This window comes from Lacerta agilis, chromosome 1, assembly GCF_009819535.1.
Source record: "Lacerta agilis isolate rLacAgi1 chromosome 1, rLacAgi1.pri, whole genome shotgun sequence".
Taxonomy (NCBI): Eukaryota; Metazoa; Chordata; class Lepidosauria; order Squamata; family Lacertidae; genus Lacerta; species Lacerta agilis.
In genome coordinates, this window is record NC_046312.1 from 75,711,512 (window position 1) to 75,725,621 (window position 14,110).

The 14,110-nt window shown below is 42.6% G+C and overlaps 2 protein-coding genes across 5 annotated transcripts in view; one reads left to right on the forward strand and one right to left on the reverse strand.

The window, feature by feature from the left end:
• LMNTD2 (lamin tail domain containing 2) overlaps positions 1-10,083 on the forward strand; it is a 37,725-nt gene extending 27,642 nt beyond the window's left edge. The window contains exons 11-14 of the mRNA XM_033139723.1: positions 250-440; positions 1,695-1,843; positions 3,451-3,590; positions 9,869-10,083. Of these exons, the coding sequence (XP_032995614.1) occupies positions 250-440; positions 1,695-1,843; positions 3,451-3,590; positions 9,869-10,015 (627 nt within the window). The 3' untranslated portion in view covers positions 10,016-10,083. The remainder of the gene's footprint in view (positions 1-249; positions 441-1,694; positions 1,844-3,450; positions 3,591-9,868) is intronic.
• Positions 10,084-12,711: 2,628 nt separating this feature from the next.
• LRRC56 (leucine rich repeat containing 56) overlaps positions 12,712-14,110 on the reverse strand; it is a 37,877-nt gene continuing 36,478 nt past the window's right edge. For 3 of the 4 annotated variants that reach the window (XM_033155965.1, XM_033155984.1, XM_033155994.1), the window contains one exon: positions 12,712-13,495. In XM_033155965.1, coding sequence (XP_033011856.1) covers positions 13,303-13,495 — 193 coding nt within the window. In that variant the 3' untranslated portion in view covers positions 12,712-13,302. The remainder of the gene's footprint in view (positions 13,496-14,110) is intronic. The other variant, XM_033155977.1, reaches the window with a different exon arrangement.

The following is a 14,110-nucleotide window of genomic DNA, read 5'->3' on the forward strand; positions in this document are numbered from 1 at the left end:
TCTGTCCTTTTCTCATGCGTTGATATAACAAATTGTCAACTACCATGGGAGCATTGAAAAGCAGAATTATATAAATGTCAAAGTCTGGTGAATAACTTTATTTTCCTTTCACTTTCATCATTGGTGGTCATAGGACAGCACAGAGAGTACAACAAGGACTGAGAGATGGCGGAGGGGCTCATTTTAATCTCACTGTAAACAAGTGGTACAGTGACAATAAAGTATTTCTATTTCTGTTTCTATTATAAGACTATCTCACAATATAGAGGTCCTCAGCACTTCATGGCAGCTGCAGATGCCTATAGCGATAATGTGGACCTTTCAGTGGACAAATTTCCACTCAGTGAAGATGATGAAACTTTTGAGTCCTTGCCCTCGAGGCCAGAGGTAGCTTCGTCCCAACGAAATCGTAGAACTTCAGGCATCTTGGTAAACAAAAGGTAGAGATTCAATCTAGGAGTGTGCTGGTGAAAAACAGGTAGAAGGAATGGAGTACAGTCAGTGTCATGCAATGGTTTGCACATAACACTAAACCATGGTTTATTAAACAATAGCTTAGTGTTATGCATGACCCCTTTTGAGCCGCTTAACTATGGTTTGCTTACTGCATACAAACCACAAGCTAAATGCATTATTTGTTACTGGCTCACAAATCCTGGTTTATTTTACATGTTTGGTGTTACATGTGAACCTAGCACCTTTCCTTAACCATGGCTTGTTTGACACTCCCTGTCTTCTACAAATTCACGAAACTAGAAAGACATGAGGCAAGATTAGCTCTAAAGCCAAACAAATGTTGGAGAAACAAATCGTGTTTTGTTTGATTGTCTGTAAGGCAACTTGTGGTTAACTCACTTTTTGTTAAACAAACCATTGTTTGAAACAAACTATGGTTGAGTATTAAGTGCAAATCATACCATTACTGTCACACTGCTAATATCAAAAACTCATGCCCTCTGAAGACTGTGGTTCTGAATCTTTAGATGCCAGCACCAATTTTTAGAACTTCAGTGCAGTCTTCAAAGGTTTGATCTGCCATTTTAATTCAAAATGGCATCTAATTGTACCCAAAGAGACGAAAACGTGCTCCATGATCTCAGGAAGCATTATGCAAAATTATGACAGAGGTGTCCAAGAGGTGTCCAAATGGGCGGTGTACAAACAACTTTCCAAAATATAAAGTAGTTCAGGTTTATCACTTTCAGTGCCCAGGTGCACCTGTGTGAAGTGTTTGCAGGTGCCCTGCAGCTGTTTGAAATGGATAGTGTTAGTTGCAAGCAGGGGCGGAGGAAGCCTCTTGGCTGCCTGAGGTGGCAAATGCCGTGTGGAGGCATCCCCCTGGGGGCGGGGCGTCCTGATGCATGCGTTGTGACGGACGGACTGTTCATGCGCAGTCCATCCAGGCCGGCGCTGCTGCTCCCGTGGCGACCAAGGGAGCCGCCGAGCGAGCGGCAGCTGGTGGGGCTGCCCCGGCCATCTGTAAAGTAGCATGGACGGGGTGCCGGGTGGTGGGGCTCGGCTTGGGGAGTGGTGGGAGGGGCCGCAGAGTGTCACCCCCCTCCCCTGGAACCCGGGTTGTCCCGCCCCATCGCCCCTCCCTTGCTACGCCACTGGTTGCAAGGAGCTGGTGCTTATTCTGACTCTTTTAACAGGTAAGCTTCCTTGTGAGTCAGTCCTTTTTTTTTCTTGTTCAGGTTCCATGGACACTTTTCTTTTGAGTCTGCGCAAAGTAGCAAAGTGCTGCTTACTCGTACCCCAGGAGTCAGGACGAAAATCAGTGATGCAAGCAGTGAAACTTCCAGCGCATATTCAGTTTCCTCAAAAAGTTTGCTTCCACTCATAGGTATGCAAGTCAACAGAAGGATCTCTGCTTTAGCTATATCTGTTGTTAAATATAATCTGTGTACTGCTATGTGCATTAAGGAAGAATTTTATGCTATATTTGTCAAAATAAATAAAAAAATAATTTTAGAAGCATAGCTTAATTCAATGTTTTCATAACTGGAACAAACTACACATCACATGCAAACTGATGGTATGGAGCCCTGATGCCTTCTTAAAAAGAAGAAGAAGGGAAAATAGCTTTAGGAGGGAGTGTTTTGAGCAGAGCATCATCAAAGATAGGTTGCTTGCTTAGCTCTTTCCTGTCCATCATTTCTCAGTTCCATATTACCTTCTAAGCAGTTCCCCACTGCTATTCCCTGCTGCTTTGGAAGACAAATGTGAAGCACAAAAGGGTAGATACTGAAAGAGAGAAGCATTCCCTCTTTTTGTCCTCCCTACTCTGTTCAAAATACTTCCTCCCCCTTCCAAAGTTTTATTCCTTTCAGAATGGTGTTGGGCCTCCATTTGGTGTGTGTACACATACCATATAGTTAGCCCCTTAGGACAATACTACACTAGGGACCTAAATATGGGTAATAAAAATGTTTCCCCTCCCACCTGAATGGATGGAGGACAGAAATCTCTCAACATCTCACAAAACACAGTCTTGTGTTCATTTAGTGTAGATGCACACTAAGAAACAATACCAATGTGCAGTGAGCAATCTAATTACAGTACCTAAATCTGTGGTCATGGGCACAGTGGCACCCTTGAGGATTTCCCCTGGTGCCCACAAAACCATTGAGCACTCTATTCACTGCCTCCTTGACATGATATGGCAAAGGTGGGTATTCCCCCCCCACACACACCAAAGTACATAGAGCTGAAGGAGGAAGTTTCAAAGAGTGACATTCTTTCCTACTTTCTCGTTCAGTGCAATGTGTTTTTCATGTCTCAGACTGGCAGCAGAGCAATGAAGAGGAAAGAAAGGGGCATGAACTGGAAGACAGCAGAGGAAAATGAAGTGGCAAGAGGCAGAATGAGAAAGTGAAGTGCCATAGGGGATCAGGGCCAGTGAAGGGTGCAGACTGCAGTCTGGGAAGGAGATGGGGAGTGTCCCAAGGGCCACATAGAGGCACCCAGACAGCCACATTTGGCCTCTGGGTCTGAGGTTTCCCGCCTCTGCTCTGAATGATTTAGGTCAAAGTTACCTGAAGTGCCCTTATTTTACTGTTAGATATTGTTTTCTAATTGGAAATTGTAAACTACTTTGTGGAAGAAGTTACTCAAAAAGTAGGATATACATTTTTAAATGAACAAGTATGGCTATGTCCCCCTCGCTCATCATTTGATGGTCCCAAACACATGAACATGTTCTCCCCACCAACATCCCCAGTTGCTCTGTTCTTTCTGCAGCATGTGGAATCATGTGCTAAAAGTTAAATAATGTGTGTGGTAAGACAGGGATAAATTGTGAGCCCTACTTGGTATTGCGTGAGTTCCAAAACACATTGTGCTCAGCCATTGCTCTGTGGGACTAGACAAAGGTGTCCAAATGTTTATGATTCTTCTAAAGTGGGGAGGGGGTGTTTTAGACACCATCTTCAGTTTAGATTAAATTGTAAGGGAGGGGGGCAAATTTTAGTGCTAATAAGGCACTCTGCTTTTATTGTTCTTTGGCAGCAAAGAATAGCAATTCTTCAACCAGCGAGGGAGATTTTGCTTGTCAGACATGGCAGCCTCAAATTATGGAACCAGAAGCTAGAGTAAGTATGTTCATTAGTAACAAATACATGGAGAGGTTAGTGGCCTCCCCAGAGTTGTACTGTAAATGCTGTGTAGGCACCTCTGAGCCCAAGGTTGCTGGATAATCAGATATTGGAATAAAGAAAAAGGAAATGGAGGTTTCCTTCTCCAAAGCATAGTACAAGTACAACTAGCAGAAAGTGCCCGGCGCTGTCTGGGAATTCTAAGAAACCCAAACATATTGTGATTTGTAAATGGATAGTATGATTTGTGAGTTTGGCTGCTGTGCATGTCCCGTCCCCAATAATGCAGGGCTCAGTGCATCCAGTGGAATCCAAACATAGACAAAAAATACCTCTTCCACCTTAGGAAATCTCATTTGCAACTATCACACCAAATTGGATGAAGTCATGTCAAAGTCATTTTCGGTCTGCCCTCGATTCAAAATTATGTCTAGCCTCCAAACATAGAGCAGGATGACCACTTCCATCTTGGAACCAAATTGGGGGACAATAACTTCAAGTCATCCAAATTGGTGTAGTTTGAACTAAATTGGGCAAAGTGACATCAAATTGGGCGACAATATCTTCAGAGGTGTCCACACTGGCACCGTTTGGACCCATAACCAAAACTGAGTGAAGTCACATCCAAGTCACATTTTGGTCCACCATCTTGATTCAAACTAGCACCCAGCATCAAAACATAGATAAAGTTTGCTGCTTCCCCCCTCAGGAACTCTCATGCTGAGTTGGCAAATGTCTTCAGAGGCATCAGATTGGCACAGGTTAGCTTGTCATGCCAAATTTGCTAAATGGTGAGATGATATATTCTGAGGTGTCCAAATTGGTGCAGGTTGGACACATCACACCAAAAACTGGGCAACGTCATGCCCAAGTCACATTTCAGTCTGCCATCTTGATTCAAAATGACAGTCAGTGGCCCAGCATCAATGAAAATTGCTGCCCCCACTTCAGCAGCCCTCATGTAGAGTTTGAAATAAGCATAGTTTGGACCTGTCCCACCAAAAATTGGGCAGTCAGGCCAAAGACATGTTTCAGTCTGCCAACATCCAATCAATGGCAGCCGATATCAAACATTGATGAAGACTACCACCCCCACTTTAAGAACCCTCATGACAAATTTGTAAACAATATCTTGAGAGGCATCGCAACGTATAGGAAACTTTCCAAAATATACAGTAGATAAATAAGTACTAAAACATTTAAAAAAAAAAATCAAAAAAATAAAATAGCACTATAGCATGTCACACCACAATGCTATAATGCTTTTTAAAAAGTTTAAAAGCATTCTGGCCACTGGCATTTTTGCAGCAGGGTTAATGGCAATGACCAGAAGGCTATTTATTTCTTATTTTAGACAACATTATGGTGTTAATCACACTAACATTATTTTGGTTTTTTTAAAAAAAAATAGCAGGAAAAACTTTAGCTCTAGTTAAGAGATCAATTAAATAACATAAACAGGGTGATAAAAAGCACCTACCACAAAGGTTATGGTGAATGTATGCAGAGTTTTGACAAGTTCACCTGCATGATAGATCTCTGCCCATCTAATCCTTGCCTCTTTAAACAGACAGAAGTAGCACCAAGGGCATGTACACCTAGCGAGACTGTGCTCTTATTTTGAAAAAACAAAAACAAAAACCCAGACTTTCTACAGCCTGAGAAATGATGGAAAGGGATGGTGCTGGGTAGATTCCTCATAAAAAGGGAGTGAATGGAACATAGCTTAGTATAGACTATGGAATCATCCAGGGGTTCCTTTAAATAACAGAGTTGGAAGAGCAGGGGTTAGTTTAGCTATCTGTAAAAGCTCCTTTAGACCAGGATGATTTGAAGAAACAAAAGGCTGTAGGAGTAAATCCAAAGCTTGTAGGTGGCAGACAGAGGGAGAATCTAGCTCAAGGAGAATAAGTACTTCTGTTCTGCTAACCTGCAAGGGTTGGATGTTTTAGAAGGAACATCTGGACCTTTTCCAACCCCCATCCTTTGTTTAGCTCTAATCCAGGATAAACTGATAATATAGGCAAGTCCCAAGAGAAAGAATAGGAGAAATAGAAGGAAGAGTACACGGTGGCAGGGTGAATACCTAAGTCTCAACACTGACTCACTGGGCACTTCAGCTGGAAAGCCCTCTTTTTGTGCTAAGTTGGAATCTATTTTCTTTACCTCTTGCTTGCTTAGATACATATCAGCGTGTCTACTTATATAACAATTTCACAGTGCGCAGCAAATCCCATTAACTCCAAAAAAGATTGCAAAGAACCAGTGGTTCTTGCATAGCGTGAGGATAGCAGCGCTATAAGATGACAGCATTTTAACTAGACCCAGGGACTGTGCTAAGGTTAATATGAGTAGAATGAGCAACAGCAGAACAAAGATGCTGGGACCTTATAAATAGCCCCTGCCCCCTAAGTGCCAGTGCCAGACTATAATTATGGAAAAACACACAGAAAGAGCCACAGTGAATGCTGCTTATACAAATGCAGTCCTGGAACTGTTTTACATTAAAGGGCATGAAATATTATAAAATAAGTACATGTATGCATTATGGGTTGCAGCCAACTAAGTTTTACTCAGAGTAGACACATTGAAATTAATGGACACAAGAGTCATGCCTCTTACTTTCAATTGGTCAACTTTGAGTAGGACTAGCATTGGATACCTTGGGTTCACATCATGTGAGGGATCAGTTATTATTATTTTGTGATTACACAAGTAAAAAGTATCCTATCTGAACCCACTATAATTTCAAGTCTTCCTACATACCTGCCAGTTCCAAGTTATTAATTCATTAGGTCAGTGTTGATGACTGAAATTATGAATTGCTGTAGCATCCATCTGCAGCAGAGGAAGAGGCGCCTCCCAAAGTCTTGCACATTTTCAGGCCTTGAGTAATTTCCTTTATTTAAAGATGAGGCTTCCTGCTATTACTTTCTGTCATTTATGTAGCCCCACAAGTCACATTAAAACCAATGTAAAAAACAAAAACAAACCTTGCATGCAATGTGCCTTTTCCAGGAACCTTGAAAATTAGATGAACAGAGAGGCGGTTTGGCAGACCTTATATTAGTAAAAAAAAATGTTATTGCTAATCCTTAGTGGAAGAATTAAATTGCTCTGCTTCGTTATCTCCCCCTGCACAACCAGTTAGTATTTTAGTAGAATTAAGGTGGCAATTTTTTCAAAGGCAAATAAATAAATAAATGGCATTTAGATTTCTAACTTCTAGTGAGTTAAGTAGATGTTTTTGCCTCTAGCTTGTGTCACAGGTCTGTTGTGCAACTTTGACAAATATGTTCCTCTTTTCTCTGCCAAATTTGAAAAAGGAGAAATCTTTATCCCCCTTTGGGCAGAGATCTTGGATATATTTGTTGTTGTTGTTGTTCAGTCGTTCAGTCGTGTCCGACTCTTCGTGACCCCATGGACCAGAGCACGCCAGGCACGCCTATCCTTCACTGCCTCCCGCAGTTTGGCCAAACTCATGTTAGTAGCTTCAAGAATACTGTCCAACCATCTCATCCTTTGTCGTCCCCTTCTCCTTGTGCCCTCCATCTTTCCCAACATCAGGGTCTTTTCCAGGGAGTCTTCTCTTCTCATGAGGTGGCCAAAGTACTGGAGCCTCAACTTCAGGATCTGTCCTTCTAGTGAGCACTCAGGGCCGATTTCCTTGAGAATGGATAGGTTTGATCTTCTTGCAGTCCATGGGACTCTCAAGAGTCTCCTCCAGCACCATAATTCAAAAGCATCAATTCTTCGGCGATCAGCCTTCTTGATGGTCCAGCTCTCACTTCCGTACATTACTACTGGGAAAACCATAGCTTTAACTATACGGACCTTTGTTGGCAAGGTGATGTCTTTGCTTTTTAAGATGCTGTCTAGGTTTGTCATTGCTTTTCTCCCAAGAAGCAGGCGTCTTCTAATTTCGTGACTGCTGTCACCATCTGCAGTGATCATGGAACCCAAGAAAGTGAAATCTCTCACTGCCTCCATTTCTTCCCCTTCTATTTGCCAGGAGGTGATGGGACCAGTGGCCATGATCTTAGTTTTTTTGATGTTGAGCTTCAGACCATATTTTGCGCTTTCCTCTTTCACCCTCATTAAAAGGTTCTTCAATTCCTCCTCACTTTCTGCCATCAAGGTTGTATCATCAGCATATCTGAGGTTGTTGATATTTTTTCCGGCAATCTTAATTCCGGTTTGGGATTCATCCAGCCCAGCCTTTCGCATGATGAATTCTGCATATAAGTTAAATAAGCAGGGAGACAATATACAGCCTTGTCGTACTCCTTTCCCAATTTTGAACCAATCAGTTATTCCATATCCAGTTCTAACTGTAGCTTCTTGTCCCACATACAGTTTTCTCAGGAGACAGATGAGGTGATCAGGCACTCCCATTTCTTTAAGAACTTTCCATAGTTTGCTGTGGTCGACACAGTCAAATGCTTTTGCGTAGTCAATGAAGCAGAAGTAGATGTTTTTCTGGAACTCTCTAGCTTTCTCCATAATCCAGCGCATGTTTGCAATTTGGTCTCTGGTTCCTCTGCCCCTTTGAAATCCAGCTTGCACTTCTGGGAGTTCGCGGTCCACGTACTGCTTAAGCCTGCCTTGTAGAATTTTAAGCATAACCTTGCTAGCGTGTGAAATGAGTGCAATTGTGCGGTAGTTAGAGCATTCTTTGGCACTGCCCTTCTTTGGGATTGGGATGTAAACTGATCTTCTCCAATCCTCTGGCCACTGCTGAGTTTTCCAAACTTGTTGGCATATTGAGTGTAGCACCTTAACAGCATCATCTTTTAGGATTTTAAATAGTTCAGCTGGAATATCATCACTTCCACTGGCCTTGTTGTTAGCAAGGCTTTCTAAGGCCCATTTGACTTCACTCTCCAGGATGTCTGGCTCAAGGTCAGCAACCACACTACCTGGGGTGTATGAGACCTCTATATCTTTCTGGTATAGTTCCTCTGTGTATTCTTGCCACCTCTTCTTTATGTCTTCTGCTTCTGTTAGGTCCTTCCCACTTTTGTCCTTTACTATGGTAATCTTTGGACGAAATGTTCCTTTCATGTCTCCAATTTTCTTGAACAGATCTCTGGTTTTTCCCATTCTGTTATTTTCCTCTATTTCTTTGCATTGCTCGTTTAGAAAGGCCCTCTTGTCTCTCCTTGCTATTCTTTGGAAATCTGCATTCAATTTCCTGTATCTTTCACTATCTCCCTCGCATTTTGCTTGCCTTCTCTCCCCCGCTATTTTTAAGGCCTCATTGGACAGCCACTTTGCTTTCTTGCATTTCTTTTTCATTGGGATGGTTTTCGTTGCTGCCTCCTGTATAATGTTACGAGCCTTGGATATATTTAAGAGTGGGAAAAGCTTTGATACTTTCAACACTTCCACAAAAGGGCAGATGTTAATAGATTTCACTGCCGCTAACACATCATACATATGGAGCATTCATCCTATAACAATAGGTTCTGGACTGTGCTTGCTGATTTGAGTAGTATGCTATACTAAGGTAAAGGTAAAGGACCCCTGGACAGTTAAGTCCAGTCAAAGGTGACTATGGGGTGCAGTGCTCATCTCACTTCAGGCCGAAGGAGCCGGTGTTTGTTCACAGACAGCTTTTTTCCAGTGTGACAGAAGCACGGAAATAGCATTACGGTGGACTAAACCACTGAGCCTCTTGGGTTTGCCAATCAGAAGGTTGGCAGTTTGAATCCATGCGATGGGGTGAGCTACTGTTGCTCTGTCCCGGCTCCTGCCAACCTAGCAGTTCGAAGCCCACCAGTGCAAGTAGATAAATAAATAAATAAATACGGCGGGAAGGGTATGCTGTACTAAAACCACATCCAGGTAGCATAAGCTGTGTGTGTGTGTGTGTGTGTGTGATAGAGAGAGAGAGAGAGAGAGAGAGAGAGAGACAGACAGACAGACATAATCAGGTGCAACACAAGGTTGCTTGATCTGATTCCCCCCTCCCTGTCTTGTTTGTGAAGCTCACCTTTTCTGCCAAAAGTCACAAAACAGCCAGCAATGAAACAGTCACAACACTAAACAGAGCTACGCCCAAGATTCCTGTTTAGAGTTTCTATGACCGTTATGTGTAATTTAGTTTTAGTAGCAGAGAACTGGGCTTGGATAAAATTATATTTAATTAATTTTATATTTAATTAATTAATTAAATATAAATTATATTTAACAAAGTCCTGAAGGCAAATGCCAGTCATACACACCTGCTTTTAAATGCTATCTTTTGGTAACAGCAATGACCTTTTTTTCAGGAATTCAAGACTACGCTGGATACTACACTTCCCATGGTGTCCCTGATAGGACAGAGGAGTGCTCGCTCAAGATATGGCTTCAAGCATATGACTTACATGCCCACTATCACTGATCTGCACCTAAGGAGGTACTGTCCTGCTAGATGACATGCTGATGAATGTCAGCAGCAAAGGAGGTTTGCATGGGTTTAAATACACAGCACAACTCTGCAGTTTGCCTGGCATGTATCTTTTGTGACTTTCCCTTCCAATTCCGAGGCAGTTCTTTGTGCCAGCTTAACTATCTCGGAAGGCGTAAGACAAGAAGCACCACACTAATGGTGACGGGAAAGGGGCTTTAGGAGGCAGAGAAAAGAAGTAAAGCTACATATTGCTATGAATTTGGCAGACTCCCCATTATCTTGAATTTGGTAAAGGGGTAGAATTTACCCCTAATTTTTTGAAGTATGAAGGAAAGATGCCAGGTAAGTGAAAAAACTCATGCTGAACCAGTTCAGGAGATTGCTGATTAAGAACAGGAGAACTATTTTTATGTTGTGAACCACTCTCAGGTCTATGGATAGAGGGCAGTGTACAAATTTAATAAATAAAATAACTAAGTACCAGGTCATTAAGAACAATTGATCATTCAGATGGTGTCCTTTTCCCCAGCTGTGTGTTAAGTTAGGAGAAGACAATAGCAGAGTTGAGAGGGAGAGGTTCCCAGGGTAACAGTGGGGCGTGATGTCACCACAGGAAGAGAGGGCGTCCTTTTGCAACAGACATTTTGGGGCAGAACAGCAGGCTGTTAGAAAGAGACATGGGGAGGGCGCTTAGGATGCCTCTGAATCCAAGGCTGCGCTGCTGGGAAGGACAAGTCTCTCTTGTGATGTAAATGCTGTGAACTCTCTCTCTTCATCAAAACCCAGGTTGTAAATATGTATAGAATAAACTATATTTCATAAAGATGCTAGTCTCCACTGCGCCTTGATTTCCCAACAGAAACACAACCTTGGAGAAGTGCCAAATCCCCTCAAATCTCTTACTATTGCTTGGCAGAGATTGGGGTGGCCGAAACAATAGTTGGTCGGCTTTGGATCAACATAAAACTCACACATTAACTGGGGACTGGGAAAATAATTTGGCATTTGGGGCAATATAGGCATGTCTTTAAACATAGATTACCACATAAAGAGACAGATTGGAAGTGAGCCCAGCTGGAAGAAAACATTTGGGACGATGGCTGCAGTACATCATGGGTGAGCAACGGTTCAGCACCTCTCTCCCATATGCTTTTTTTCCTATTAAAATTGGATGTGATTGGGTAATTTTGCCCAGAATTCTTGTGGTCACATCCAGTGCTACTTGGGGGTACTGTGTGCCAGACTTGCTGATCTTCCCCATACCAAGGGTAGCATAAATGGTGCCCTCTAGATGTTGCTGAATTTTAATGCCCACCATTGGCCATGATGGTTGGGGTTGATGGGAGTTGGAGTCTAACATCTGGAGGGCACCATATTGGCTACCCCTGCTCTCTCACCATATATATACAGAGGAGAATTTTAATTATGATTGCAAAGTGAGAGACTGGTGTAAAGAAGGAAGCTGGCTTAAATGGTGCATGTTTTGCCAAGGCCAATTTTACACATTTCCTGGGAACCACCATTCTATGAATTGTGATTTTACTCCTCTACAAACCCCTGCTCCATTTACTGCAGAAATGCATGCCTTCTAAGGGTGTGAACGTCCCAAATCTTCTTATATTCTTTAAATGTTTTGGCTTCAAAGGACAAGCTGAAGATATGCTGTGAACGTTCTTGGTTTCATTTCTGGTTCTGTGAAGTATCCTCCATTATGCATTTCAAACACTTGACTAGAAAGAAATGACCTACAGATTGGGATGCTGCATAATTCATGTATTATAAATAGTCTTCCAGGAAATAATTTAAACAATTACAGTACTTAGTTTCAAAATATTCACAATTGTTGAAAATACCTGTCTTGAGTGCTAGTTCATACACAGCTTTTGTTCTACTTGCAAGCAGTCCCAACTGTCCCTGGGATTTGTGTGGACAAATATATGAACTTGACTATCACATATGCAGACAGCAGCAATTCCCATGATTATGGCAGCATGCTTCTCCTGCTGACATGCTCACAACCACTGCTGCTCGCAACATCTGTGAATGCCTGCTCACGTGTTGACTTTATCCATAAGATGTCATACCTGGGGCCTGGTGGAATTGTTTACATTGTTATGCAAACCAGATCAGATTATACCAGTTCATAGCATTTCATATTGTATTCTAAAGCAGAATAAATGTTATTAAAAGTAGAGTAAGCTCCCTGCAGTGGTTGTGTGTGTGTGCGCACACACACACGCACATGCATGCACACACACACATATTCTTGTATTCCTTAAAACTGATCTAGTAAAAAAAAAGTTACAGAACATTTGATTGCAAATACATTTGTGGTAAAAACGCATGAAAATGAGGTAAAGGAGAGATTGTTGGGAACAAACTTCATCCACTGCAAATATATTTACAATGGACATCTGGCTTAGAGAAAACACAACCCACCCAAATCAGGTACAGTATATCTGTATGACAGCATTCTGGATGAGCATCAGGAGTTCCTTCCAAGTGCAAATAAAACAAAGTGATGTGCTCAATCCCTCTCTCCCAAACTCCTTCTGAACTACTGAGTTTTCCCCTGCTAAAAAAGAATAGAGAATAATGATTTCAAGCAAGATGGTCACTTGAAAGGGCTATGGCGGCACAAGCTTTCATTCCTCCTTTTGCAGAAGCTGCCAAAATGGTTGATAGGGGAGTTGCAGATTCTCTATTCGCAGCAGCAGTTTTGTTTGAGGTACATCAATGTGGAATCCAAGTTCGTGCCTGAATCAAGGATGTGCTCTGAAAGTGAGAGTCCTGCTCAAAGCACACTCAGTTACATTCTACACAGCTTTCCCAGTCTGTTGTATGATTTCAAAAGAGGGACCGCATCCCTTTGACAGCAGTTGGACACATGGAAGTAGCTGCAGCTGGATACCTGAGGGAATGCTGAAGGATGGTCTGTACCTTCCTCCCACTGGATGAGTTAAAGGGGCCACCCTGGCCATGAGGCCAGGCACGCAGCTGCTGTAAACATCAGGCATACAGTCACTTGAAAGGGCTATGGCGGCACAAGCTTTCATTCCTCCTTTTGCAGAAGCTGCCAAAATGGTTGATAGGGGAGTTGCAGATTCTCTATTCGCAGCAGCAGTTGTGTTTGAGGTCAATCAAATTGTTTATTTAAACTGCTTTGCTTACCTAGGGCACTGCTGTGTTCAGAGATCGCGATGAGTCAGAGAAGGCAGCCTGTGTTGCTCATAGGAAGATGGGAAACACAGAAAGCAGCTGAACGCTTCTGTGACTTGGCAACAACATACGCACAGCTGCTGAGGGCATTTCCTACAATTTGGGAGTCTTGCTTTGAGCCGTCATTGAGATATTTGGCTTGCTCGGCAAGCTCTGCAGGGCAGCCTTGGCAGTCAGAGGGCGGACCACGTTCAGAACTGCAAGTCCTTCTGGCATTTTTGTGCAAAAGCGAACAGCAGGTTGATGAGAGTTGATCATCTTGAGGAGCTTTCTATCTACAGAGGCTCTGAAAACAAGAAACACCAGAGTACAGCGAGTTGGCACAAATATGTTTCAGAGACTAAGCTAGAATTGCATAGTCACTTAAACCTTCTGCGCTGGATGCAACTAAGAGGGATAAAACCTCTTCTGTATTTCTAGGTACCCCCTATATCCACCTCATTAACATGGAGAACAACACACTACTCAGCTAGAGATGCAGTATATAGCACGCAGCTTGGGGGTACCTGTGGACCCATTACTGTCACTGGAAGCACAAGTGGCCCTGGTGGCACAGCGGCTTTCCATCAGCTTTGACTGGTGGCCCAGCTGCAGCCCTCTCTGGACTGGGATAGTCTTGCTTCTGTAGTCTATGCTATGATAACCTTTAGGATAGATTACTGCAATGTGTTTTATCATACATGCAGCTGCCTTTGAAGATAATTTGTAAACTGCAGCTAGTGCAGAATTCAGAAGCCAGATTGTCAACTGGGAGTAGAAGGCATATAACACTGATCCTGCCCAAAATGCATTGGCTACCTGTTAGTTTTTAGCCTCAGTTTGAAGTGCTGGTTTTCATCTAAAAAGACTGATGTAACCGACCTCTGTACCTTAGAGACTGCCTCTTCTCATATGAGCCTAT